The sequence below is a fragment of the Gouania willdenowi genome, chromosome 21 (genome assembly GCF_900634775.1).
Source record: "Gouania willdenowi chromosome 21, fGouWil2.1, whole genome shotgun sequence".
Lineage (NCBI taxonomy): Eukaryota > Metazoa > Chordata > Actinopteri > Blenniiformes > Gobiesocidae > Gouania > Gouania willdenowi.
Window position 1 is genome coordinate 36410941 of NC_041064.1, and position 26140 is coordinate 36437080.

The 26140-nt window shown below is 39.3% G+C and overlaps 1 protein-coding gene and 1 pseudogene across 2 annotated transcripts; both read right to left on the bottom strand.

The window, feature by feature from the left end:
* Positions 1 to 207: 207 nt before the first annotated feature.
* On the bottom strand, positions 208 to 20412 carry LOC114455449 (ly6/PLAUR domain-containing protein 6-like). 2 transcript variants are annotated; one of them, XM_028436693.1, is made up of 5 exons: positions 20293 to 20412; positions 2780 to 2921; positions 1694 to 1792; positions 773 to 903; positions 208 to 533 (listed from the first exon to the last, which is right to left on the bottom strand). In XM_028436693.1, the coding sequence occupies exons 2-5, from the start codon at positions 2895 to 2897 to the stop codon at positions 360 to 362; spliced, it is 522 nt and encodes a 173-aa protein (XP_028292494.1). In that variant the 5' UTR covers positions 2898 to 2921; positions 20293 to 20412; the 3' UTR covers positions 208 to 359. The 2 variants fall into 2 exon arrangements, with proteins under 2 accessions (XP_028292494.1, XP_028292495.1); XM_028436694.1 differs by lacking the exon at positions 20293 to 20412 and adding an exon at positions 17041 to 17101.
* On the bottom strand, positions 11024 to 11141 carry LOC114455752 (uncharacterized; annotated as a pseudogene).
* Positions 20413 to 26140: the final 5728 nt, after the last annotated feature.

The window sequence follows — 26140 nt, forward strand, 5'->3', positions numbered from 1 at the left end:
AAATCAGCCTGAAATATGGTGAATATAGGTCAAAAGTGACAATAATGGGTCAACATATGTGACATTAGGTGGAAAAGTGGTGGAAATATCTTGAAAGTGGAAAAATGGGCAGAAAAGTCATTGAAATGTGATGTAGAAGTGTCAGAAATGGGAGTAATGTAGCAAAAATGCATTAAAAGGAGCAAAAATATGTCAAAATATGGCAAGTTTGGTGTAGTTGCAGAAAAAAAGTAAAAATAAAAAAATTGGCTCAAATTGTTAAAAAAATCTTAATTTCGTGAAGGCATCTGGCGACACCCTCCCAGTATCTCACGTCCTGACCCTGAGGTTGAGAACGAACCCATGCTGTAGAGTGAAGCTCAGAGGATGGAGAACATGTAAGAGGTGATGATGAGTGAGAACGTGTGTGTGTGTCTCAGAGCTCCTCCTCCTCCTCCTCCTCCTCTGCTGCTCCTGGTGAGGAGAACCGCTCCTGTTTGGTTCCAGGGCAGCGACAGGTTACAGATGTTTCCTTCACAGCAGGACGTGCACACCTGGATGAACACACACACACACACACACAGAAATAAATACATTTCAAAACAAAAGTCGCTCTGACATTACTTACAGTGCACGTGAACATGCACTAACCTATGACCACATATGCACACACAAGGAAAATAATAAAATAGAATGAAAGTAGGAAAAGTCATGAAATATGAAGCAAAAACAAAAGACTTATTTTTTGATGATAAACATTGAATGGTGAAAATAGGGAGGGTTAAACTCTAACCATGAGTCCTTGATGATCCATTTGGACACATCCAGTGGAACGACAGTCGTCCACAGCCACGCAGCGTTTGGTCACTGACACACTGTCTCCACCGCTGCTCATCATGTGACGTGTGAAGCAGTATCTGGCTTCTGAAAACAAAACTTTGATGATCAAAGTGTTTAAAACATGATGAAGGAGGACAGATATCATCACAACATCATTTTACACCAGCTACAGCTTTTCTCTCAGAGGAAGACATGGAAACAAACGGGAAACTTTTACCCGTCAGTATTTAGAATAAAATCTGGGCATTAATAAAGGAAATGAAGAGTTTTGTGTTTTTATTGTTGTTTTGTGTTTTTAACGTATTTTTGTTATCGCCTTGTATATTATTTCTCATTTTGCATAGTTATATTTGCAGTCATATTGTGTGTTTGAAGAATTGTATTGAAGTATATTATATATATATATATATATATATATTATATATATAGGACTCGATTAAAACATTTAGTCAAATGTAATCACATTAATTAGACTTTATTTAAATAATTTTGATTAATCCAAATTAATGTTTTAACAATATTTGACACAAGAAGCTACTTTTTCCAAATAATGTATGTTCGTAAATGACTGAATCAATGAAAACAATAAATGATCTTAAACAACTCAATAGTGTTTATTATTTCAATCACTGAGTGCTAACATCATGTGTAATATGAATAAAGAATATTATACTTGCTTTGTTCATAAAGCACTAACTTATATTTACTTTTCCATCCAGCGTTTTTATTTAAACTAAAATAACGTCCACGAAGCACAGCAACGACTCCTCCTCTGGTTCTCCTGCTTTAGGAACGCGTGAAATGAGAACGGGTCCACGCTGTATATACTGTATGTATGTGTATCAGTGTCAGCAAAGGTTTGATGAAATCTCACCACGGAAGCAGTAAACATCTGGTGCCCATCGATTGCACTCAAAGTTATCTGGTGCGTCTTCACATGTGAAGCACTTGAACCCCCCAGGGAACGGAGTCGCTGTTTAACACAAATCACAAAAATACAGTCTCTGTTCCAACAGAACTTCAGCTGGAGCTGCTACAGACACAAACCAGCTGAAATCTCGTCCTGTTGTGAGACCGGACACATTGCATTAGTTCAGGGGCCAAAATGGACCAGTTCTATCAGAAGTTGGCCACAGGTTTAGGTGGGAAAACAAACAATTTCAATATTAAAGCTGATATTTGGAGTTTCTGAGAAATCTATGTTTATATATGATTCTTTTGAAATGCGAAAACATCCCTAACTAGTGTTTTACTATGGTCTACTGCTGGTGGTCATTCATATACATTAATGTTTAAAAGTCCCTCCTTCGTCCTATAGACCCCTATACAAATGGAAATGATTGCCGAGTGCGCCCAGCCAATAGGCTTCCACTTCCTGTTTTTGAGACTGTCAATCAAAGTGAATGTGGAACTGTGCACGGAAACAAGGCCGCGCGTCACAAACAGGTAAATATGATTTTGACTCTTACCTAACCCATAGACCTATATCAATGCAACCGTTTTATGTTCCGCGATGCACATGCACAAAAGTAGAGGCGTGGCTTCTGGTAGATTGGCAGAGGCCGGGGGAGGAAGTGGAGCTGTTTAGGGCGGGACATCGAGACATTTCTCAGAAACTCCGGATATAATTTTTAATGTTCCCAAGTTTGCACTTCCAGTTATAAATTACACATAAAGTATGGAAGTCATCGACTATATCTACGCAATAAGTGACAGATACTTAAATGTCCTTTGATTATTATATTTTTTTACCATTTTTTTTATTTATTTTGGAGAGATTTTGTGGAACAATTTGAACAACAATTTACAACTGAAATATTTGGTAATTTACACAATGATTCATGTTTTCTCTGTCATTTCCACTTTCTCCTGCGGGCCGAATCAGATGCTCTGAAGGACCAGATTTGGCCCCCGGGCCTTGAGTTTGACACAGTTGTATTAGATAGAAGGGAGCTCTTACTGGAAGGGTGCAGGTGAACGATATCCTGTTCTGAAAAGTCTTTGGCTTGCACACATTGGATGATGTGCAGGAAGATGGTGTGCAGTAGGAGGTAAGCTACAACAGGCCACAGCTCCATGGCTGCTACAGCTACTGTGTGACTCTGTGAGAAAAACAACAGCGGTATTAATGATATGCATTTCAGCTTTTAGTGCAGAAATGTAGATATATTCTGGATCATTCACCATCATCTCCATTTGTTTTAAGAACCCCAACAACATAGTATTTGAGGTTTATTTTCCCTAGAATGGAGTTTTAGTCCTTATTCATGAGTGGGCGTGTCTGTAGACGCTGACTTCATGCCTCGCTCTTGCGACTGTGATCATTGATCACCATAGCAATTATCTTTTGCTATATTCACACACTTGTTATTGTTTTCAACCAAAAACTGCACATGACAGTAAAACATGGATATTTAATAGGCTATTGTGATTGTGAGTCTGAAAAACATTGCACCAGGGTGTTATTTTTATCACAGCAGCAGCAGCAGCAGCAGAGTCAGTCAGCTGCTTCAAACACTCTGTTACTGTAACCCAGGGTCATTTAACTGTTGGAACAATTATTTTATTTTATAGTGAAATTGACGTTTGACTGTTATGTAAAGTGTTGCTTTTTCCCATGCACCATGAATGCACCGCAGCTCGGCACACGGCATTCTCCGTAAGAGAGACAGAACTTTCTATCACTGAGGAAAAGCGGCTCCGAAAACAACAATTTTGAGCAGTTTAAGTGTTTTTTGGAAGTTGAAAAGTGATGTTGTGGAGTCCTGTGATGTTTTGAGCCAAGGAAAAGTAAGTATTTCAAAGAATATCCTGGTGAGTGTTGCTGGATGTTTATGCGTGTAGCAGTTCTGTTGTTATGGGGGAGCAAATAGCGTGATTTCATGTGTGCTTTGAAACTATAACCAGTCAGGATATGCTATTTTGTGACCAATATGATTTTGTATAAGCTGTGAATAACGTGCTACTTCTGTTAGCTGAGTTGAACTAGCATCTACACGTGGGTCTAGCTAACACACGCAGGTGATGTGAGCTGGTGTCACGGTCTGAGATCGGTTATGAGCATGCGCACTACCGGAAAATGAATTTAATGCTACTTCCGCTTAGCTTTTTTCTACTTCCGCCGTGCTGAGATAAAAAAGTTAATTTCAAAGGTAAGGTTCAAAGCTAATGTTTTATAATTTATTCAATGCAGTTTTTATTATTATTACTTGTATTTTGTTTGGATAAAAATAAAGCACATGTTGGAAAAAAACATGATTATAATAAAACTCCATACGAAAATAAATAATTGATTTTCCAAAAAAACATGATTATAGTATACATTGCAGTAAAAAACAGTTAACTTGATGTAACTTTATTTTTTAAAATCAGTATAAACATCTCAGTATGTAGCAGTCACGAGATTTTACGAGGAACTCAGTACGATGTGAACTCAGACTGTGACACCGGTATGAGTGTAATATACATTTATTTAATTTTGTTGGTCATTTAATACACTGTTATTTAGTTTTTATTTGAATTTATTGATTATTGGTCAATAAATAAGATAATTTGAAAAAAGACGACAGTTGATATAGATATAAAGTCTATTATTGAAAATTGCAAATGTGATGCAGATGATTTATGTTAGTTGATTATACATTTAGTTTTTGCATATTGAGTAATAGTTCTGCACGGTTTTGTGCAGGGTGTTTTTTTTATTGCATTTATTGAGCTGTGCAACCCACGGACTGGACGCTATGGAAAGGGACGCTGCTACCTGACAGGTCTGCAAAGGACGTTCTGGATCTGATGACCACCTGTTTACCAGGAGGGTGGTAGGACAAACAAAGGATTTCACATTTTTGTTGGAAGATTCGCTCATTTTTTAATTATTTTACCAGGGATCTCAGATGTTTTTTTTTTTTTTGGGTCAGGCTTGATGCTATATATATATATATATATATATATCTGATGCATCAGAACTATAAAAAACTACAAGAACTGTAGGAGCCACTAAGTTTCTAAAAGATTGCACTGATTTCTTTTTTTTCTGTTTGGACAAAAATTGGTTCAAATCACTAAATGACATGTTTAGATAAAGATTTGATGTGTTTAAGTGTTAAAATACACATTATCCTTTTAACCCCACTAAAGCATTTGTCGGTGTTCTCCCTTTAAAAGTTTATTTTCACTCAATGCAGAGTTACCATCAATAATCTCCTTTACGAATATAAGCTAATTGAACCCTGTTTTGTGTAGATTTTGACTATTCGGTACTTCTGTGAGACCGGAAGGATATAGAATTAAACTTTCTCTGACAACTTAGGGAGAAAGGGTGACATTAAGCTGCTACGTCACTTTTTTGTCACCCTCACAAAGTCTAACTACAGGAATAGTGCATTTAAGGTGATAATCATTTGTTTTGTCCAACCGCTGTGTCACATTGGGTCACAAACACGTCAGATCATCTCAAAGGCGATTATGAGGTGATACAACGGTTACTAAAAGTGGAACTGATTGTGGGCGCTCACTTCGGATAATTTATATACTGGACTATTTATATACTGGATTATTTATATGTTGAACGTAAATATATTATCTGTGGATAAAGGGACTCGTGGTTCTGGGAGCAGGCTTGATATCGTAGGTTCACTGGTAAGAATGTGCGCTATATCGTCGTTCACGATCTATCATCAAAAACACCGGTAAGAATATGTCATCCCAAGATAAAAACGATAAATGCTCACGTTGGAAATTAGCGAGGGCCACGGGCCATTTGTCCCATAATTTAGCCAAAAATACCAAGAAAAACATTGCTCCATAGTCCAAAATTGCTGACACGTTTGTTGTCAACTTATTATTCTCTGGAGCAGAACGCTGTTCACGGCAGCTCCACAGCGAAGCCTCCACGGTGTGCACCGCCGCCACTCCCGCCCCCAGCTCTCACACACACAGACGGCGGTGCTCGTCACAGCTACCTGACGCTGCCGAGCTGCGATACATCATGAACCACTACTTGGTTAAAACCAGACAACCATCCAACAAAGGGAACCAATCCAAGTTCCTTCATCAGATCCACCCAAAGTTTCACAAACACTGGACAGAGACGAACCTGTAGCAACGATTATGAACTGGAAACTCAACTAAAGCTAATTATGCTACGCTAACCCACCGACACACAGACTGGGCTAAGAGCTAACGCTAACCACTCCTTTGTAAGGAACCTGTTTACACTTTAAGTTGGGAATTGTTTTATTTATTTATAGTTTTTTATTTATCATGATGTTTATCGTTATTGTGATAAATACCAGAAATTATCGGGATAATTTTTTTAGTCCATAACGCCCATCCTTACTCACTGTTTCTAATTTCCCTGGTCCATCACTGTGGGATGTTGATCAGTCCCTTATATTAACCCTAACCCCTCCCTGGGTGCTACAACATGGCTGCCAACTGCTCCCCAGGGAGGGGTTAAATGCAGAGAACACATTTAGTGTATGTGGCTTTACATATATGACAATAAAGTATAATATACATTCTATATTAAACCACAGTGTTTGTTTTAGCTGTGAAGTAGTTTGAGAGGGAGGAGCTCACATTCTTATAGGGTAGGAGGAGTCAGAGTTGTCAGGAGGAGGGTTCAGACCTTATGACGTCACAACAATTCAAACGGCAGTACTTTTTTTTTTTTTTTACAGCAGAGGGCGCTATCTATTTAGAGTTTGAAGTCAGTATGCACCCACCGCGTTTTAAAATCAGAAGTGTGGAAGCACTGAGAAAGAAAGAACATGTGAATCTAAGATAAGAGAGGTTACAGAAAGGAAGGGAGAAACAAGAGAGCGAGAATGAAAGTCATAGTTTATTTATATTATTTCTTTGATATGGGATTTGTTTTTAAGTCCAATTGTTAAGGCACAAATAAGGGTGTGCTATCTGACGATATTAGATCGTTAAGGATTTCAACAGGACGACGACCTCCCATCGTAGAACCGTCTGTTGTTCACATTTTAACCCTTGCGGTGCCATGTCTGTGTCATATGTCTGTGGTCCATACACAGAACATCCAATGTTTTTTCCTCTGCCAACTCACAGCATGTGAGCGTTACAGACATTACAGATTATTAAGCACTTAAACAGGGCAGAAATACACTCCGCTCCCCCTCCCCCCCAGTGCACGGACATACACAGTTAGCTGTTCTGCTTCCTCTGTGTTAGCGACTGTCTGTCAGAGGCTCAGTGCAGATGTCTGTCTGTCTGTTAAACTCTATCAGTTCTGAGTGTTGAAACACTGAAATATGTTTGAGAAAACACTGCATGTGTTTCTCTTCTATAACTAACTGTTGCTGCGCTGTAGCAGAGATCTGCTGCTGCTGTAGCTAACGGGGATGTTTACACATTCTTAAAGAGACAGTGTCCTGAATGTGATTTACTTTAAAAACTACTTTCAACAACTCAGAGCTGCCCTGAAAAAGCAACACTACATAATTTAATCATATTTAAGCCTTAATGAAAAAGTGATATGTTACGACTGAGGTCGTATATGTGAGTTCTCCTAGGCTGGGCCGTAACAGATACAAAATGTTGTTATTGTGCTGCTAGTGATTAATAAAAGGGTCTTTGTGACATTTTTCTCCACTGACTTTGACCCATTATTGTTTTTCTTCTAAAACTATTGAAAAAAAGAAAAATTATATAATTGGAGTTTATATCACCTATTGCCATTTTGAGGAAAAATATAGAGAAATGAATAATGGTCCATATCACCCAGGCCTAATGTAACCAAAGCAGTAACGTTTTATCTTGTAAATCATATGATTGTCTAAACTGTGTGAAATGAGGCGTTCAAACACTGCTTAAAGTAGGATTTTATTAACATGAGTCTGTTACCTCAATAACAAATAGAAATCACTAGACCGATATATGCCTTGTTATGTAGCAAGTGTTGCTAATGCTAATGCTACACCACTTTAGTTAAACAAAGTAAAAAGACTGTGATTAAAATAACTTGTCAGCCTTTTTGTTTGATGTTAATTGTACTTGGAACCAGTTTGATAAATTGCTTACATACAATAAAAAAAAAAATAATGATAATAATGACCTTGTCTTAAATGATCTTTTATTCTTTTTTTCATTTAGGGCGATGATTTTAAGAAGGTGATTTGGTTTGTTTTATTGGTAAATAACTTTAAAATAGTCTAAATGATTTGAATGAAAAAAATAGTGATAACATCGTGATCGTGATTTCACAAAGAAAAAATTGTGATATGATATTTTTCCCATATCGCCCACCCCTAGGCACAAAATACATTTTTAGTTGCACTTTTAAAAAGAAAAGGAACTATTTTGCAGTTTTGCATAGTTTACTGTAGAGACATAATTGAAATGAATAGACTTCTTCATTTATACTATTTATTTATTTAATTCTGGATTTATTTGTAATTAAATTGCATAGTTTTGCATAGTTATCAAGGAATTCATTTGACAATGAAAGTTACTAGTACAGTATTTTATCTTTCGAAGAAAAAAATGAATATTTTTCAGTTGTCTAGTCTCATTTTGTGAAATAAATCGTGAGAGAATCGTATCGTGAATCGAATTGTATCGGGAGTTGAGTAAATCGTTACATCCCTAATACCGCCCCTTTCACACACATTTCTCAGTAACAGCTTGAAGTTTGGGTTTCTTTTGGTTTCCACCAGGTGCTCCTCCCACATTCCAAAAACATGACTGTTAGGTTGATTGGGTTCTCTAAATTGCCTGTAGGACATCGCTCATCGCCCAATGACAGCTGGAGATAGGCACCAGCAGACCCCCGCCACCCTGAAAAAAAGGTGCAAGTGGGTCAGTAAATGTACGGATGAATGGACCAATATTTCAATTTCAGGAAGTGAATTCTGTATTTTCCCTATCATGGAGAACTGGAGGCCCTTCATCACATCAGTCAGGTTGGAACGCTGGTAAAAGCTTCAAATAAAACATTTAAATAATAATAGGAAATAAAGAGGTTCTATTCAGGAGTGTTTGCTGTCCTTGTTTTTGTAGAAGAACAAACAGTGAACAACAGAGCAGTGATTCAGGAAGGCCTCGTCCATCACCCTGTAGGTAAAGCTTTATTCAGCAGAGGAGACATTCTGCTCTCACACTGGAGAAATAAATGAAGACATGAAGGACATTTGTCACGTGCACTCCACTCTGCTCCTTTGTGCACTTTTATTCATGGCACAGCCAGTGTTGAATGTCCTGCTGAAACCTGCACAGACTCATTAGCTCTGTCACCAGCTCTCAGAGCAACACAAAAAGAGGCGTTTATTCAAATGTTAAGGTTTCATTTCACCAGAAAACTGTTTTTCAGGAAATTCACTTTGATCTCCTGACATGTTTCGACTGTCAACTGCCAGTCTTCTTCAGACGCATCTGCAGATTGCTTTGATACATCCTTAACTTCAACACCCCTACTCTTTAGTCTTTCCACTTATTGGTTTTCCTTAATTTCCTCATAAAGATATTCTATTCTTTTCTAAATCCATATCATAGGAGGAGCGCTGTGTTAACTTTAAGCACTGAATAAATGTGCAGCAGGTGGAGCTCTGGTCTGAAACAATCATCAGTCTCCTCTGATCAGGTTCCACCTCCTGAATCACTGACAACATCCTTTGACGTGAGCCGAGGTTCATAGTCTGCATTCCACAGAGTCCATACATCAAAGGAACCTCCAGCAGATTAAGATATTTAGCAGCAGATTAAAGACACCGCTACATACCAAGGCTCTGCTAAAGGTAACACCTGCTCCTCAATGTCCTGATGCAGCTGCACAAACACCTCAACCTCCATTGTCTCCTTTCACCTCTGCAGACAGCAGAAGGACATTTGATTACGTGAAGACCAAACTCACATCTCATTATTGTAACTTTTTTTTTTGGGCTGAAACACTTTTCTAACCAAAAATACGGCTCAGTGAGTGAGGAGAGGGGAGGAGCCAGAGACATGGTGGGATGGCTCCAAACTGATGAACTTTAATGAGCGGTAATGACTGGTGTACCGGCTGCTCATCAGCCCAGGGAATGTGTGGACAACTGCCCTCATACAGTTTAACTGAGAGTAGCAGCATGCTGTGTGTACACTCACTTTAACCAGTGATGAAGACAATGAGGATGAAGAAGACCTTAGAGTGAGGGCGGGGCCTCGTCATTGACATGCACTGACCTGTCCACTTTGTATATTTTATGAACATTAACTTAACACTTGGTTACCGATTTAACATTTAGATTTACAATTTAGATTTAGATTTAAAATTTGATTTAGATTAAACATTTAGATTTAGTGCCATTCAATGGAGATAGGCACCAGCAGACACCCACAGCCCTAAAACACTAACAAGCGGGTAAGTGGATGGATGGATTTAGATTTATTTTAATTTAGATTTAACATTTTTATTTAGATTTAACACAGATTTAGATTTAACATTTACATTTAACATTTTTATTTCAATTTAACATTTAGATTTAACATTTACAATTAACATTTTTATTTAGATTTAACATTTAGATTTAACATTTAGATTTAACATTTAGATTTAACATTTAGATTTAACATTTAAATTTAACATTTATGTTTAAATTTAACATTTATGTTTAAATTTAACATTTACATTTACATTTACGTTTACATTTAACATTTACATTTAACATATCAATGAAACATTTAGATTTAACATTTACATTTAACTTTTACATTGAGATTTGACTATGAAATTTAGATTTATTTTTCATTTGTATGCATTTTTAACAAAGACTTAGAACATGCTGTTTTGCATGAATTCGTCTCAAAAGAAAGAAAATTAGCTAAAGGAAAGTGAGCTAAATGTTTAAAATGTGAGCTATGTCAACACACACACACCAATTATCAGAAAGAGGATTATTTCCCTTTGATGTTAATAATAATAATTATGCATCAGTTTTATATAGTGCTTTATCATAGACACTCAAAGACGCTTCACAGAATTAAGGCATTATTCTTTCACTCCACACTTAGTGGTGGTAAGCTACTATTGTAGCCACAGCTGCCCTGGGGCAGAGTGACGGAAGCGAGGCTGCCATGGTGAACCATAGGCCCCTCCGACCACCACCAACACTCACTCACACACTACATTCATACTAGGCAATGTAGGTGAAGTGCCTTGCCCAAGGGCACAATGACAGATACCACTGGGGTGACTGTCACCTCACTGTGGCACCTGGAATTCTCAGTGGTCTCCCATCCAACTACTAACCAGGCCCAGACCTGCTTCGCTTCTGAGAACTAACGGGATCGGGCAATGACAGGCTGGTATGGCTACAATGCTTGGAATGCTTCAGTATTAAAACACGCAACTCTTTTCTCACGGTGCTTCCATCTCTTCCTGCTCCAATGCCTGGCGTTGATTATTATTTTTGATTATTATTAATATCATGAGTTGTGAGGACCCACAGTCACAGATGTGGCTAACCCTCCATCACTGCTGCCTAATGGAGAGAATCTGCTCTCATGAGAGGGGGGGTGCAGTCGTCCCATTTTTCAGAGCTTTCGCTCTCTGTGTTCCAGACATCATCCATCACACACACACACACACACACACACACGATTAGTAGCACACAAGCCTTCTTCAGCACAGCTGCACCACTAATTCAAATTGCTCGCAAACACAATTCCAACATGTAAACTCAGCCATTGGCTACGTTAACATCAGAGCTTTAATTCCCTTTTATTCAGAATACAAATGTAATCCTCTTTTAAAAAGATGAAAAAAATCTGAAGTAAGTGGCTGGTTTATTCTGATTTTAATTTTTCGATCATGTAAATGCTAATTCCACTTCAAGTTAATTCTGGTCGTTCTGCACAGCTCGTCCTGTCGATTACACTCTGGAGACGACATAATCCAAGATGGCTGCCTAGACTCTTTATTTAATAAGAGCCAAAGAACAGATGGATATAATGAAAAGAGTGGCATCAACACAAGGACATTCACATAGACATATTACACACACACACACACACACACATATTACACACATATGGACATATTACACACACGAACATATTACACACATAGGGACATATTACACACACACACACACACACGGACATATTACACACGCACACACACACATTACACACATAGGGACATATTACACACACACACACAGATATATTACACATAGGGACATATTACACACACATACACACATATGGACACATTACACACACAGGGACATATTACACACATAGGGACATATTACACACACACACACAGATATATTACACATAGGGACATATTACACACATAGGGACATATTATACACACACACACATATATTACACACATATGGACATATTACACACACGGACATATTACACACATAGGGACATATTACACACACACACACATATATTACACACATATGGACATATTACACACACGAACATATTACACACATAGGGACATATTACACACACACACATATATTACACACATAGGGACATATTACACACACATATATTACACACACACGGACATATTACACACATAGGGACATATTGCACACACACACACACACACACAGAGATATTACACATAGGGACATATTACACACACATACACACACACATTACACACATATGGACACATTACACACATAGGGACATATTACACACACACACACACACACACACACACACACACACATATTACACACATAGGGACATATTTCACACATAGGGACATATTACACACATACGGAAACATTACACACATAGGGACATATTACACACACACACACACATATATTACACACATATGGACATATTTCACACATATGGACATAATACACACACACGGACATATTTCACACAAGCCAAATTTTGTGCGGGCCTCAAAGTAAACGTGCAAAATGATACTAAAAACACACAAAACAGCAAAAGTGCACCAAATTACTATAAAGCAACTGTTAATGTGAAATATTATATATATTGACATACTATAGTTATATATTCTTATACTAAACAGCCTTATATTACATAGCCTTATATTAATTATCCTTATACAAAATATATCCTTACATAAAATATTTCAAAACATATGATTTTGTCTTAATCTAACCAACAAGCTTTACTTAAGTAATGACATACGTCAGATATAACAATCTCAGTTCATCACTAAAGACAGCTTCAAACCAAGTGCAAAAATCTATAAAAGAATGAACTCTTTTAAAGTGCCATGTTTAGCTTCATACACATGTTCAAAGTGTTTTTTTCATTGATTCCATCAATCAATAGTTAGAAGGTGATTTACTCCTTTCTTACTATAGGGTGAGCACAAACACCTCGCTACAATTTGATGACACGTTCCCACTTTGATGACGAATTTCACGCGGCACTGAGATGGAGAAGCCGTGCCTCCAGGAAGCTCTCTGCCGTGATTGACATGTAAACAGACACGCCCACGAAGGTGAGCATTTCAGCGTCCTTCGCGCTGTGCTTTGTATGTATTTTCTACAGTCTATGTATGTACCGGCGAACGCCCCGCCCCCACGCTCTGTCTCATGTTTATAAAGCAGTATGAGCTCAGCTACGGAGTGGGTGGGAGGAGGGTGGGCCATCCTCTGGCTCTACGTCACCGTGTGGGGAGGAGGAAGTCAGTGTCCCGTCTATAGACACGCCCACTCATTAATATGCATACGTAGATCACAAATCAGTCTGTTTGTGTAGAGATGCTCAGAAAGTGACTTTTCAGAGACTAAAACTCTGGAAAACAGGTGAATTTGGGAAAATAAACCTTAAATACTATTTTTTTGGGGTTCTTAGAACAAATGGAGATGGATGAAAAAATAGCACGATATAGGACCTTTAAACACTAAACTTAATACACACATAAAAAAAATCATATACATAGTATACCAAATAAATCAGATAAGCACACCCATTAGACCCCTCAATAATTAATAATAACTGATCAATCAATAATCTTGTACGTACAGTAATTTGTATTGCTCAGCATTAAAGATTAGTGCTTGAATGATTGATTCAAGCAAAGCAAAATCTTTGACTCTGTCTCTGATGCTTCTCAGGTTTGAACAACTACAGAATAATTTCACTCCATTCTAACAAAACATACACTAACAAAAAGATACACATAAAGTAAAGAGCCAGGCGGTGAGCCACCATGCTGCTCTTTGTTATCGTCTGTAAATGTTGTTTCTTTCTTGCTCATCCTGGGGACTGAAAGCACTTCTCCACATGATTCCCAAATGGCTCCAAGATCTTTTGTTGTCCCGGGGTTGGGGCTCGAATGCGAGCGCGTGGTGGTCGGGGCTTTGCCCACGGGCCCCGGCCGGGCAGAGCCCGAAAGGACGACGTGGGCCCGCCCTCCCGTAGGCCCACCACCCGCAGGAGGGATCATATGAGGCCGGTGCAATGTGGATCGGGCAGTCGTCCAGGGCGGGGGCCTTGGCGATCTGATCCCCGGCTACAGAAGCTAGCGTTAGGGACGTGGAATGTCACCTCTCTGGCGGGGAAGGAGCCTGAGCTTGTGTGCGAGGTGGAGAAGTTCGGACTAGATATAGTCGGTCTCACCTCGACACATAACAAGGGCTCTGGAACCAGCCTTCTCGACAGGGGTTGGACTCTCTTCTACTCTGGAGTCGCCAATGGTGAGAAGCACCGGGCTGGGGTGGCTATACTTCTTGCCCCCCGACTTAGTGCCTGTACGTTGGAGTTTACCCCGGTAGACGAGAGGGTAGCCTCCCTCCGCCTTCGGGTGGGGGGACGGATCATGACTGTTGTTTGTGCCTATAGGCCAAACAGCAGCTCGGAGTATCCACCCTTCTTGGATTCCTTAGAGGGAGTACTGGAGAGTGCTCCTTCTGGGGATTCCCTCGTTCTGCTGGGGGACTTCAACGCGCACGTTGGCAGCGACAGTGAGACCTGGAGGGGCGTGATTGGGAGGAACGGCCCCCCTGATCGGAACTCGAGTGGTGTTTTGTTTTTGGACTTCTGTGCTCGTCACAGATTGTCCATAACAAACACCATGTTCAAGCATAAGGGTGTCCATATGTGCACTTGGCACCAGGACACCCTAGGCCGCAGTTCGATGATCGACTTCGTAGTCGTGTCATCGGACTTGCGGCCGCATGTCTTGGACACTCGGGTAAAGAGAGGGGCGGAGCTGTCAACTGATCACCACTTCGTGGTGAGTTGGCTCCGATGGCGGGGGAGGATGCCGGTTAGACCTGGCAGACCCAAACGTATAGTGAGGGTCTGCTGGGAACGCCTGGCAGAGTCTCCCGTCAGAAGGAGCTTCAACTCCCACCTCCGGGAAAACTTCAACCATGTCTCGGAGGAGGCGGGGGACATTGAGTCCGAGTGGGCCATGTTCCGTGCCTCTGTTGCTGAGGCGGCTGATCGGTGCTGTGGCCGCAAGGTAGTCGGTGCCTGTCGTGGCGGCAATACCCGAACCCGTTGGTGGACACCGGGGGTGAGGAATGCCGTCAAGCTGAAGAAGGAGTCCTACCGGGCCTTTTTGGCCTGTGGGACTCCGGAGTGCACCGTCAACACTATGTATGGTGCGCTGCTGACCTCGACTCGAGACGTTGTGGATCGGTGGGGGGAATACTTCAAAGACCTCCTCAATCCCACCGACACGCCTTCCAATCAGGAAGCAGGGCCCAGCGACCTGAGAGTGGGCTCTCCTATCTCTGGGGCTGAGGTTGCCGAGGTGGTTAAAAAGCTCCTCGGTGGCAGGGCTCCGGGGGTGGATGAGATCCGCCCGGAGTTCCTCAAGGCCCTGGATGTTGTGGGGCTGTCATGGTTGACACGACTCTGCAACATCGCGTGGACATCGGGGGCAGTGCCTCTGGATTGGCAGACCGGGGTGGTGGTCCCCCTTTTTAAGAAGGGGGACCGGAGGGTGTGTTCCAATTATAGAGGGATCACACTCCTCAGCCTCCCCGGTAAGGTCTATTCAGGGGTACTGGAGAGGAGGGTCCACCGGAGAGTTGAACCTCGGATTCAGGAGGAGCAATGTGGTTTTCGTCCTGGCCGTGGAACTGTGGACCAGTTCTACACCCTCAGCAGGGTCCTTGAGGGGTCATGAGAATTTGCCCAACCAGTCCACATGTGTTTTGTGGACCTGGAAAAGGGATTTGACTGTGTCCCTCGGGGATTCCTGTGGGGGGTCCTCCGGGAGTATGGGGTATCGAACCTCCTGATAGGAGCTGTTTGTTCCCTGTATGACCGGAGTCAGAGTCTGGTCCGCATTACCGGCAGTAAGTCGAAATCGTTTCCGGTGAGGGTTGGACTCCGCCAGGGCTGCCCTCTGTCACCGATTCTGTTCACAACTTTTTTGGACAGAATTTCTAGGCGCAGTCAGGGCGTTGAGGGGGTCCGGTTTGGGGGCCTCAGTATTGCATCACTGCTTTTTGCAGATGATGTGGTCCTGTTGGCTCCAACATACCGTGACCTTCAAATCTCACTGAATCGGTTCGTAGCCGAGTGTGAAGTGGCCGGAATGAGAATCAGCACCTCCAAATCCGAGTCCATGGTTCTCGACCGGAAAAAGATGGAGTGCCTTCTCCGGGTTGGAGATGAGGTTCTGCCCCAGGTGGAGGAGTTCAAGTACCTCGGGGTCTTGTTCACGAGTGAGGGAAGGATGGAGCGAGAGATCGACAGGCGGATTGGTGCGGCGTCTGCAGTGATGCGGAGTCTGCACCAGTCCGTCATTGTAAAAAGGGAGCTGAGCCAAAAAGCGAAGTTTTATTGAAATGTACCCCCATCTGTGGGTAAGGTCATTTTTGTGTGCGTGAAGCACTTCAATGATGACTGCTTCATCAACCTCCACCAGTATAAAGAAGGATTTACAGAAAGACTTTCTCTGATTGAGGGTTCAATTCCTTCTATTTTTGGAGACAACGAACAGAGCACTTCGGTAAGCTGTAAATAACGCTAAAAAGGGATGATAAGACGTCCCTGTCATTGCTTTGTTAGCATTAGCAGTTGCACTGTCTTCATATGTTAGCGCTGTGTGCTCGTTTTAGATCCTTGATGATATGGCCTACGTGATTTAATTTAAGTCTAAAGTTTTCATTAGTCATTTCATTTTGCCGTTTTTGTCTCCGAAAAGACTGTATTAAAATGCATTTTGTGACGTTAGCTTGGTGCTAGCGTTAGCTTGGTGCTAGCGTTAGCTCGGCGCTTGTGTTAGCTCACTTGTTAGGGTTCTGCTGGTTCATCTTCATTTTCATCTCGCTCCGCCGGGTCCGACTCTGGCTCCAACATGTAAGGCTGGATGGACAAGTCTTCTGTTGTTGACATTTTGTAAATAACGTGTGAATAAACATTTTCTGCACCGCTACATAATTGTATCTCTTCTATCAAACTACAAAAATGGCTGAACAGGGTGGAGTTGAACCGAGTGTAACCTCTGCAACCTGGAGAGGGGGCGGGGTATGAAGTGTCTCATTTGCATTTAAAGAGACAGCACCAAAACGAGTTGCTCTTAGAAGCACATCAGAAAGGGGTAGAAAAGGGGTGGAGCTATAATAATGAGGAATTCAGACGCAAGCATTGCAGTTCCGTTTATATAGACCACAACTGTATGATTTATATGTAAAAAAGGAAGGATTTAAATGCATGATATGTCTCCTTTAAAGAAAAGCAATGTGAAATTAACATTAAATATGTAATGTATTGACTTGTATATGAGCTGTAAGTATATTAAACAAATGTGCTTCATATACCCATTTATGTTTTCATTTAGGCAGCGGCTGTATTATAAAGTAGGAATTAGGGCTGGGTAATACTGTATATCGAAATTGAAGATTTATCAAGTCTTCTATTTTGGCAATATAGAAAATTACAATATAGCCTATATCACTATATTTTTATGGTTTATTTTGTATTAAATTACTTGTTTTTGGAGTCGTGCTTTTACTTCTCAGAACATGTAAAGCTCAATTAGATGGATTAATGAGTGCGTCCCAACCCAGATCTTCCCCATAATAAGCTATACTATAGAACTCACTCACAAATGCTGTCAATAACGTTTCAGTTCACCAGTTCATCACTAATGTGACCAATGCATTGCTCCTTTTTTGTCCAGTAGTAAAAGTCCGCCCCCCTGTGTGTCCCCAATGTGTGGTGAGATGAAAACATGAAGTTCTCGTCCATAGTTTCCCATAAATATGAATATATAAATAATAAATATCACACAAACAGAACAAGATTTAATTTTAAAACAGAAAAATGCTGCTTATCTGGTTTTTGATTTTTCTGTATTTCTGTTTTGTTTTTAGTCAGTAAAACAAAATAACCACACTGTTTATTTGTTATTTTGATTTGGTTTTAAAACAGAATAACCAAAGAATGACCAGTACACGGATTCCAAACGCTTCCATGCAGAAACTCTCTCTATTCTTCACATTAGTGTCCATTTACAAATTTTCAGCCACTATTGTGATGCTGATTAAGCTGGAACACAAAGAGCAGCACATCCTGTGACAATGAGCAGCAGTCGGCCTACAGACAGCACATTTATAAAGCCTCTTCACATCAGACAGAAGGTGGAACATTCTGCTGCAAACACACCATCAGCTATTGTCACGTGAAATTCTTCATAAGGGCTACAGTAAGCAAAGCTTTCACGTGTAAAACAAAAACAAACCGTCCTGGTTCAGGCTACGCTGCACGATCAATTCAATTCAACTTTATTTATATTGCGCAAATTACAATATCTTCATCTTCAGGCCCGGGGCAGCGCTTGGGTTTGCAGTAGCGGTTCTTGCACACACATTGGTCTACGATGCACTGGCATGCCTTGGACTTTAGGATAAAACTCGTACTGGGCTTAACTTTAGACACGTTGATCCCAAATATCTGTTTTAGGTATTACCACTCACTCCTTCCCTCTGTCCACAGCCACCACCATTATACCTAAGCTTCACACTGGTCACCAGACTGGCTTAATTACACAACACAATAAGCACAATATGCACAACTTCACATCTCACTCTCACTTTAAAATAATCAACTCTTCTTTTTTGTAAACTCTCTAAAACATGTTTTTGTATTAAAATTTATTAAAATAACACTAAGTCCAGAACATTCCAGAGAAGTGGAAACTGAAACAATTTACACAACTGGGCTTTAGATTTCCATCCAGTGTTTCCATGCACAGCCACAACTTCTCCTCTGGTTCTCCTGTTTCTGGTGTTGTGGGCTGTGCATCAGTAAAATGGGTATACCAGGAGCTCATGACATGAGAAAGGTTTCCTGTTGTTTGGAGTGGAAAAAAAGCAAATAACTGCTTTTTTTTTTGTAATTAATTAATCACAATTTCCAAGATTAAGTCCTAGCACTAGTAAATAGACTTCTGAATAAAACCAAGCACCAGGTAAAATAGACATTAGACTACTAACCAAAAATAAATGTCATTATAGCTGCAGTGTATGCAGTGATGGTAATGAATGGCTGAACACTTTTTATTTTTTTGCCTTTAACATTTTAACTATAGTTTAAAGACGGATAGCAGATATGGTGAATTGGTGGCCCTTAGTCTAACTTTGTGCCGCCCCCAAATTAAAAGTGCCTAAAACACACAAAATGACAGAAAAAGACACAAAAGGAAAACAAAAAAACATAAAATTACTACAAAAGAACAAAAAACGAGAACATAATACAAAATGAGCGATAAATATTTACAGAAAGACAGCAAGATTTTTCCAAAAACACACAAAATGACCAAAAACACCCGCACAGCCTTTGTTTCACGTCTGATATATCATCACATTATTCATGGTTTAATGCTGTAGTCACCCCCACTGCTCCCACTGAGAATAGATCACATAGATTTATTATTATTATTATTATTATTATTATTATTATTATTATTATTATTATTATTAGTTTCGAACAGGGACATGAAATACAATAAAAACAAAAAAAAACAAAAAAAAAAATTCTTTGTTTGCAAGGAAACTCCAACAGAGAAAACAATCAAAGGTGTTTTAAAATAATATATACGATTCATGTACACTTATAATTACAATGATATTTTTGCTCCAAAAGGAGTGGGAAGAAGAAAGATTATTGAATCCATTTGTCATTTCTTAAATATACAATTTTATCATTATGATTCTATCTGTTTAGATTTCTAGAAATACACAAAACAATTACCAAACAGAATGGGGAAAAAATGATTAACTTAACTTATTCCTTAAGACAAGACTAGCCATAGATGTAATAGGTCGATTAGCCGATCCTCACTGTAGTGTAACCAAACCAGATCAAATCAGATCAGATAGATCAGGTCCCATCCTCCCACTGATCCCAGTCCAGACTTCCACCTCTATATAAACTGTGCCCAGTCTGCTGCAGGCTCAGGGACCGTCTGTGGGAGACTCACAGTTACAGACGGTCTGTACTGGTACAGATGGTCGTACTGATGATGGTAAATCTACTCACCGTCTGTCACAGTCTGTGAGGAGGTCCAGATCTGCTCTGACACACAATGGAACATGTGAAACATCCATCCTGGGATGGAGCGGTGCACACAGGGAGCTGCTCACTGACTGTGTGTGTGTGTGTGTGTGTGTGTGTGTGTGTGTGTGTGTGTGTGTGTGTGTGTGTGTGTGTGTGTGTGTGTGTGTGTGTGTGTGTGTGTGTGTGTGTGTGTGTGTGTGTGTGTGTGTGTGTGTGTGTGTGTGTGTGTGTGTGTGTCCTATACCTCGGTGTTGTTCCTTTTTTGAAACGTAGGAGGGAGATAAAGCTGTTGAAAATATTCTTGGTTTTAAGTAAGAATTCAATTACAAGAAGATGGTTAAGCCCTACACAGCCTACTTTAGGGAAGGAGTTCTCAACCTTGGGGTCGTGAGACACTGGGAGGCGGTCGCCAGATACCTTCAAGAAATAATTTTTTTTTTTTGCTTTTTCTGTACCCTTTTTCTGCAACTACACCAAACTTGACATATTTTAACCTATTTTCATCACTTTTTCTTGCCTTATTTTTGGTCCTTTCAATGCATTTTTTGCACATTTTTTCTACTTTATAATATTTTTTTTCAGCACTTATAAACTAGGGATGTAACGATTAATCGTAAGGCAGTTAAAAATCGATTCATAGGTATCACGGTTGATATCAATTTTCTGAAAATTGAATCACAGTACTTTTTTTAAACATGTTCATAAATGATTCATTACCCCTTTAACACTGAAAGAAAATCTGTAATATTATGTGAATATCTGTAAAAGTCAAGTTTTTCTATTAGCTCTGTCTGCTAGCATAGCATCTCTTCTTCACTGCACAGATTAGCTGCATGCCAACCGACCACTGGGTTACCAGCGCCCTCTGCTGGTCCAAACAACTATCTGATGTAAATACAGTGCAGGCTGTTTTTTTGTTTGTTTTAAAAGTCCAATTGTTAAGGCACAACATACATTTTCAGTTGCACTTTTAAAAAGAAATAGAACTATTATGAAGTTTTGCATTGTTTACTATAGAATCAGAATTTTAATTAATAGGCTTCTTCTTCATTTGTATTATTCCTTTATTTATTTATTTCATTCAAGATTTATTTTTAGTTAAATTGCATTGTTTTGAATAGTTTATCAAGGGATTCTTTTGGCAATTAAAAATAAAAGGAAAATAGTAAGTCAAGGCAAATTTATTTGTATAGCGCATTTTATACACAAGGCAACTCAATGTGCTTTACATGATAAAACATTCAATTGTTTAAAATCAATAAGAACATTTAAAATCAGTAAAAATCAATTAAAATCATCAGTAAAATCATTTAAAATCATCAGTAAAATCAATTAAAATCATCAGTAAAATCAATTGAAATCATAAACAAACACATTACATCATCAATATGACCATAAATCTCTCTCTCAATCATATACAGTAGAGAAAAAAAGTTCTTTTAACTTTGATTTAAAAATGTTCACATGTGATGCTGACTTCAGCTCTGCTGCAGTTTGTTCCACTTCTTTGCAGCATAACAACTAAAAGCAGCATCACCATGGTTACTGTGAGCTCTGGGCTCCACTATCTGACCTGTGTCCATAGATCTCAGAGACCTGCTGGGTTCATACCTGACTAACATCTCACTGATGTATTCTGGACCAAACCCATTCACACATTTATAACCAGCAGCAGCACTTTACAGTCTCCTCCGAGGCTGACTGGGAGCCAGTGTAAAGACTTTAAAACTGGACTAATGTGTTCTGACCTCTTTGTTCTGGTTCAGACCTGAGCTGCAGCATTCTGAACCAGCTGTAGATGTTTGATGAAGACCATTACAATAGTCCAGTCTGCTGGAGATAAAAGCATGGACCAGTTTCTCCTGATCTTTCTGAGTCATTAAACCTTTCACTCTGGAGATGTTCTTTAGGTGGTAGAAGATGTTTTTGTGATAGATTTGATCTGACTGATGAATGTCAGATCTGAGTCAATCAGAACACCAAGGTTTTTGACTTGGTCTTTATCTTTTAAAGATCCAGACTCAGATACTTGCTGACAGCAGTCCTCTTTTCCTTGTTACCAAAGACAATCACCTCCATCTTGTCATGGTTTAGTTGAAGGAAGTTTTCACTCATCCAGCAGTTTACTTTTTGTAAGCAGTCACACAACACCTCAATGGGACCATAGTCATCTGGGTTCAGTGATAGATATAGTTGTGTGTCATCTGCGTAGCTCTGATAATCAACCTTACAGTTCTGTAAAATGTGTCCTAAAGGAAGCATATGAAGGCTAAACAGAAGAGGTCCAAGAACAGAGCCCTGAGGAACCCCACAGGACATTACAGTATTTTCTAGCTTTTTTCCCAAAAAAAATAAAGGAATATTTTTCAGTCATCATATGTCTACAGTCCCGTTTTGTAAAATAGATCGTGAGAGAATCGTATCGTGAACCCAGTATCGTGAATTGAATAGTATCGGGAGTTGAGTGAAACGTTACATCCCTATTATAAACCCTTTGTACTACTTTCCACCTAATGTCACATATGTTGACCCATTATTGTCACCTTTAACTAGGCTTTACACGATCAGGATTTTTGGGCCGATCACCGATCACCAATCCGATCAAATGATTTCATGTTGTTTTTTTAGGTACCGACCAAATTCCTTTGGTACTACCTGATATAGATTCAGGGAAAATCAAATGGTACCATTTTTCGGGACCTAAACGCAGCCTTGTGACTGTGGAACAGTTGAAGAATTTCTATTTCTCATTAATTAATCTGAGTTTTACAACGAGTATTTTAATACAAAATAAGCTATTATTTGTGTATATAGATCTCATTTTATGTGATATTGTAGTTTTCTATATCACCAAAATACAAAACTCTGTATACTGTATCTCAGGGTTCTACACTAACTTTTCCAGTGGTGGCACAGATTTTGGTCGCACCCTTTTTTTGAAGGGGGGGTGTACGGCATAGTCATGCATGCTGATGAATAATTGACTTAACTGGCATACCGTAGTTTTGTATGCAGTAAAGATTGACAATACTTGAGATATTTGCTAAATATTTTCAGGTTTCAGTGACAATATTAAGTTTTTCTACAACAAGCAGTGGCTGAAATAACATGTAATTTATTTTATACAATGTTAAAAGAAGATGTAACATTTTTTTTTTTAAATAACAGCAAAGCATAAAAACAGGTTACATGTATTCTGTTTTTTTTTTTTATTTTGCAGTAGCATAACCAACTTAGTGTCTGCATTGTTTCACCCTATGGAATTAAATTCAGAGGGTCCAGCTCTGATAGTGGGGTCTCCTAACCTCATCTCACCTGGATTAAAGTCCTCCTAGTAAGTTTTATTTATAAAGCACTTTTTGCAGATATAATCACAAAGTGCTGTACAGAGTTGTGGTAAAAGTACAAGTGCAACACAATAGAATAATAAAACAAGAGTGCATAAACATCATAAGAACAGCAACATTAAAGGATAAATAACAATTAAAATCCAGTAACTAAAAGCTTTTCTGTGAAGTGTAGTCTTCAGCAGTTTTTTAAAAGTGACCACACAGTTGAGCTCCCTGTGAGACTGGTGCAGGTTATTCCAGAGTCTGGGAGTTACAGCCTGGAACACCAGGGGAACAACAAGTCCGAGATATATTTAGGGGCCTGACCATGTAATGCTCGGAACGTGAGAACTAATATTTTATATTCTATGGAAACTTAACTGGAAGCCAGTGCAGAGTAGCAAGAATGGGGGTAATATGGGATGTTCTAGAAGCACCAGTTAAAAGTCTGGCAGCAGCGTTCTGAATGATCTGGAGTCTGTTTAGGGTCGACTTATTAAAACAAGTAAAAACAGAATTACAGTAGTCAATACGAGATGATATAAATGTGTGTATGACCAGTTCCAGATCTGATTTTGATCAAAGATGCCTCACTTTAGAGATATTTCTCAGGTGGTAAAAACAGTTTTTAGTCAATTGACGACAATGTCCCTCCAAAGACATGGACTGATCAAAAACAACCCCGAGGTTTCTGAGGCTGGTTTTAACAGATGAGCCCAGATCACCAAGAGAGTTTTTAATTAGAGGATGTTTTTATCAGATGATCAGAGTTTCTGTTTTGTTTGAATTTATCTGGAGATAATTTGATGACAGCCAGTTTTTGATACAGGATATACAGTCTAAGAACTCTGATAAAAAGTGAAACTCTGAGTCATTAAAGGAGCAGTACAACTGATATCGTCAGCATAAAAATGATAAGACAAAAAATACCTTCTCAATGATGACAATACAGTGAATTAAATTCTATACAGTTAAAATTCTATAGAATTATGTTTGATTTAATGTGATTTATATTGATCATGTAAATGGAAACTCAAAAAGTTTAAAATAAATAAATTGACATCAATAAATAAAACAGTATCTTCATCTTCAAATTCTTACACATCTCAGTTTCTATGAACACAATGTTCTATAAAAATGATTTTTTTAGTTAATGTATTTAAAATTCTACAAAAAGTAACATGAATATGATAACACATGATCATGTGATCAACACATGCTAATTACTCATTTCTTGCCACACATAAAACATACATATTTAACCTGTACATTGGTGGTTAAATGAATCTGTTCCCACACAATTAAAATCTGTATTTTCTCCCAGAATAGTGTTTGTGTTGGTTTAGTTTCTTACCAGGGATTTAAAACTTAAGGTTAGTCACAGGTGGAGGAAAGTTGATGATCTGTAGATGTTGCAGGAGGTGAAGGAGTCATTGCACAACGTGATTTATTTTAGGTTAACAAATTGTTATATTTTGATTTTATTTGTCATTAATCATTAATAGCCTCTGTAAAAAATAACTTTGTTTTAATAGTTAAAGGGAGCCATTGCAAAAGAGTCAAAGAGCCCCAGAGCTGCAGGTTGCAGAATCCTGTCCTGGGAGAACCACAGCTGAACATCTGTCCTGGCATCATAGTCCATCATTTCTGGTCCCTCCATGATGATTCTGATGAGCGTGTACGCTCTATCGCTGAGCTCAGCACGTTCTTCCTTTTTACCTCCGCTCTCAGTGAACGGCTCGTTATGTCTGGCTCCGTTCATAGTGGACCGCTCGCTCCAAAGGAGCACATTGGTGTTTATACTCGTCACGTTCACCATTGCATTGCCCGCAGCCACGTTGCGTGACCGCGCACCGTCTCCTCGAACTCACCCGCAGTGCGGAGCGAGAGAGAGAGAAAGAGAGATGCACTCTGTGGGATGTGATGAAGCGCTCAGCCGCTCCGTATAAAATAACGTAACCCCATACACACTCGCACGGATGTGACCAGATTTTCACTTTGAAAATATACTCGCATATGCGACCATTTTGGTCGCAGTCTCGAGTCCTGTATCTTGAATCTTGATATATTGCCCAGCCCTATTCACTACATTATAAAACAGCCTAAATTAAAACATAAATGGATATATAAAGGACATTTGTTTTATTTAATATACTTACAGTTCATATACAATTTAACACATTGCATACTTACTGTTAAGTTAGACATTAACATTTTATTTTCATTACATATTTTCTTTTAATTTATCATGCTCACTCATGTGGTTCTCTGGTATTCACTAATGACTTATTAGATACATTTGTTGCAGACTTTACATCTTTAACACTTTTTGAAAGGAGTGTATATTTGTGGTGCTTTTGATTGGCTGATTTTTTTATGGTAACTTAAGGCTGTGATACACTGTGTGATTTTTTTCAATCGTTGTTCTGTGCGACTCAAGTGCAGGGCCTGAATGTGTTCAGCTCACGATTCATGTTCTCACACTGTACGGACCGACACTC

Excerpts from the sequence above, each read along its gene's own strand:
- LOC114455449 (XM_028436693.1), bottom strand. The coding sequence starts at position 2,897 with ATGGAGCTGTGGCCTGTTGTAGCTTACCTCCTACTGCACACCATCTTC. Across the intron at positions 904-1,693 it reads AGATGTTTACTGCTTCCGTG|AAGCCAGATACTGCTTCACA; the intron begins GTGAGATTTCAT and ends TTTTGTTTTCAG. Across the intron at positions 534-772 it reads TGGATCATCAAGGACTCATG|GTGTGCACGTCCTGCTGTGA; the intron begins GTTAGAGTTTAA and ends GTGTTCATCCAG.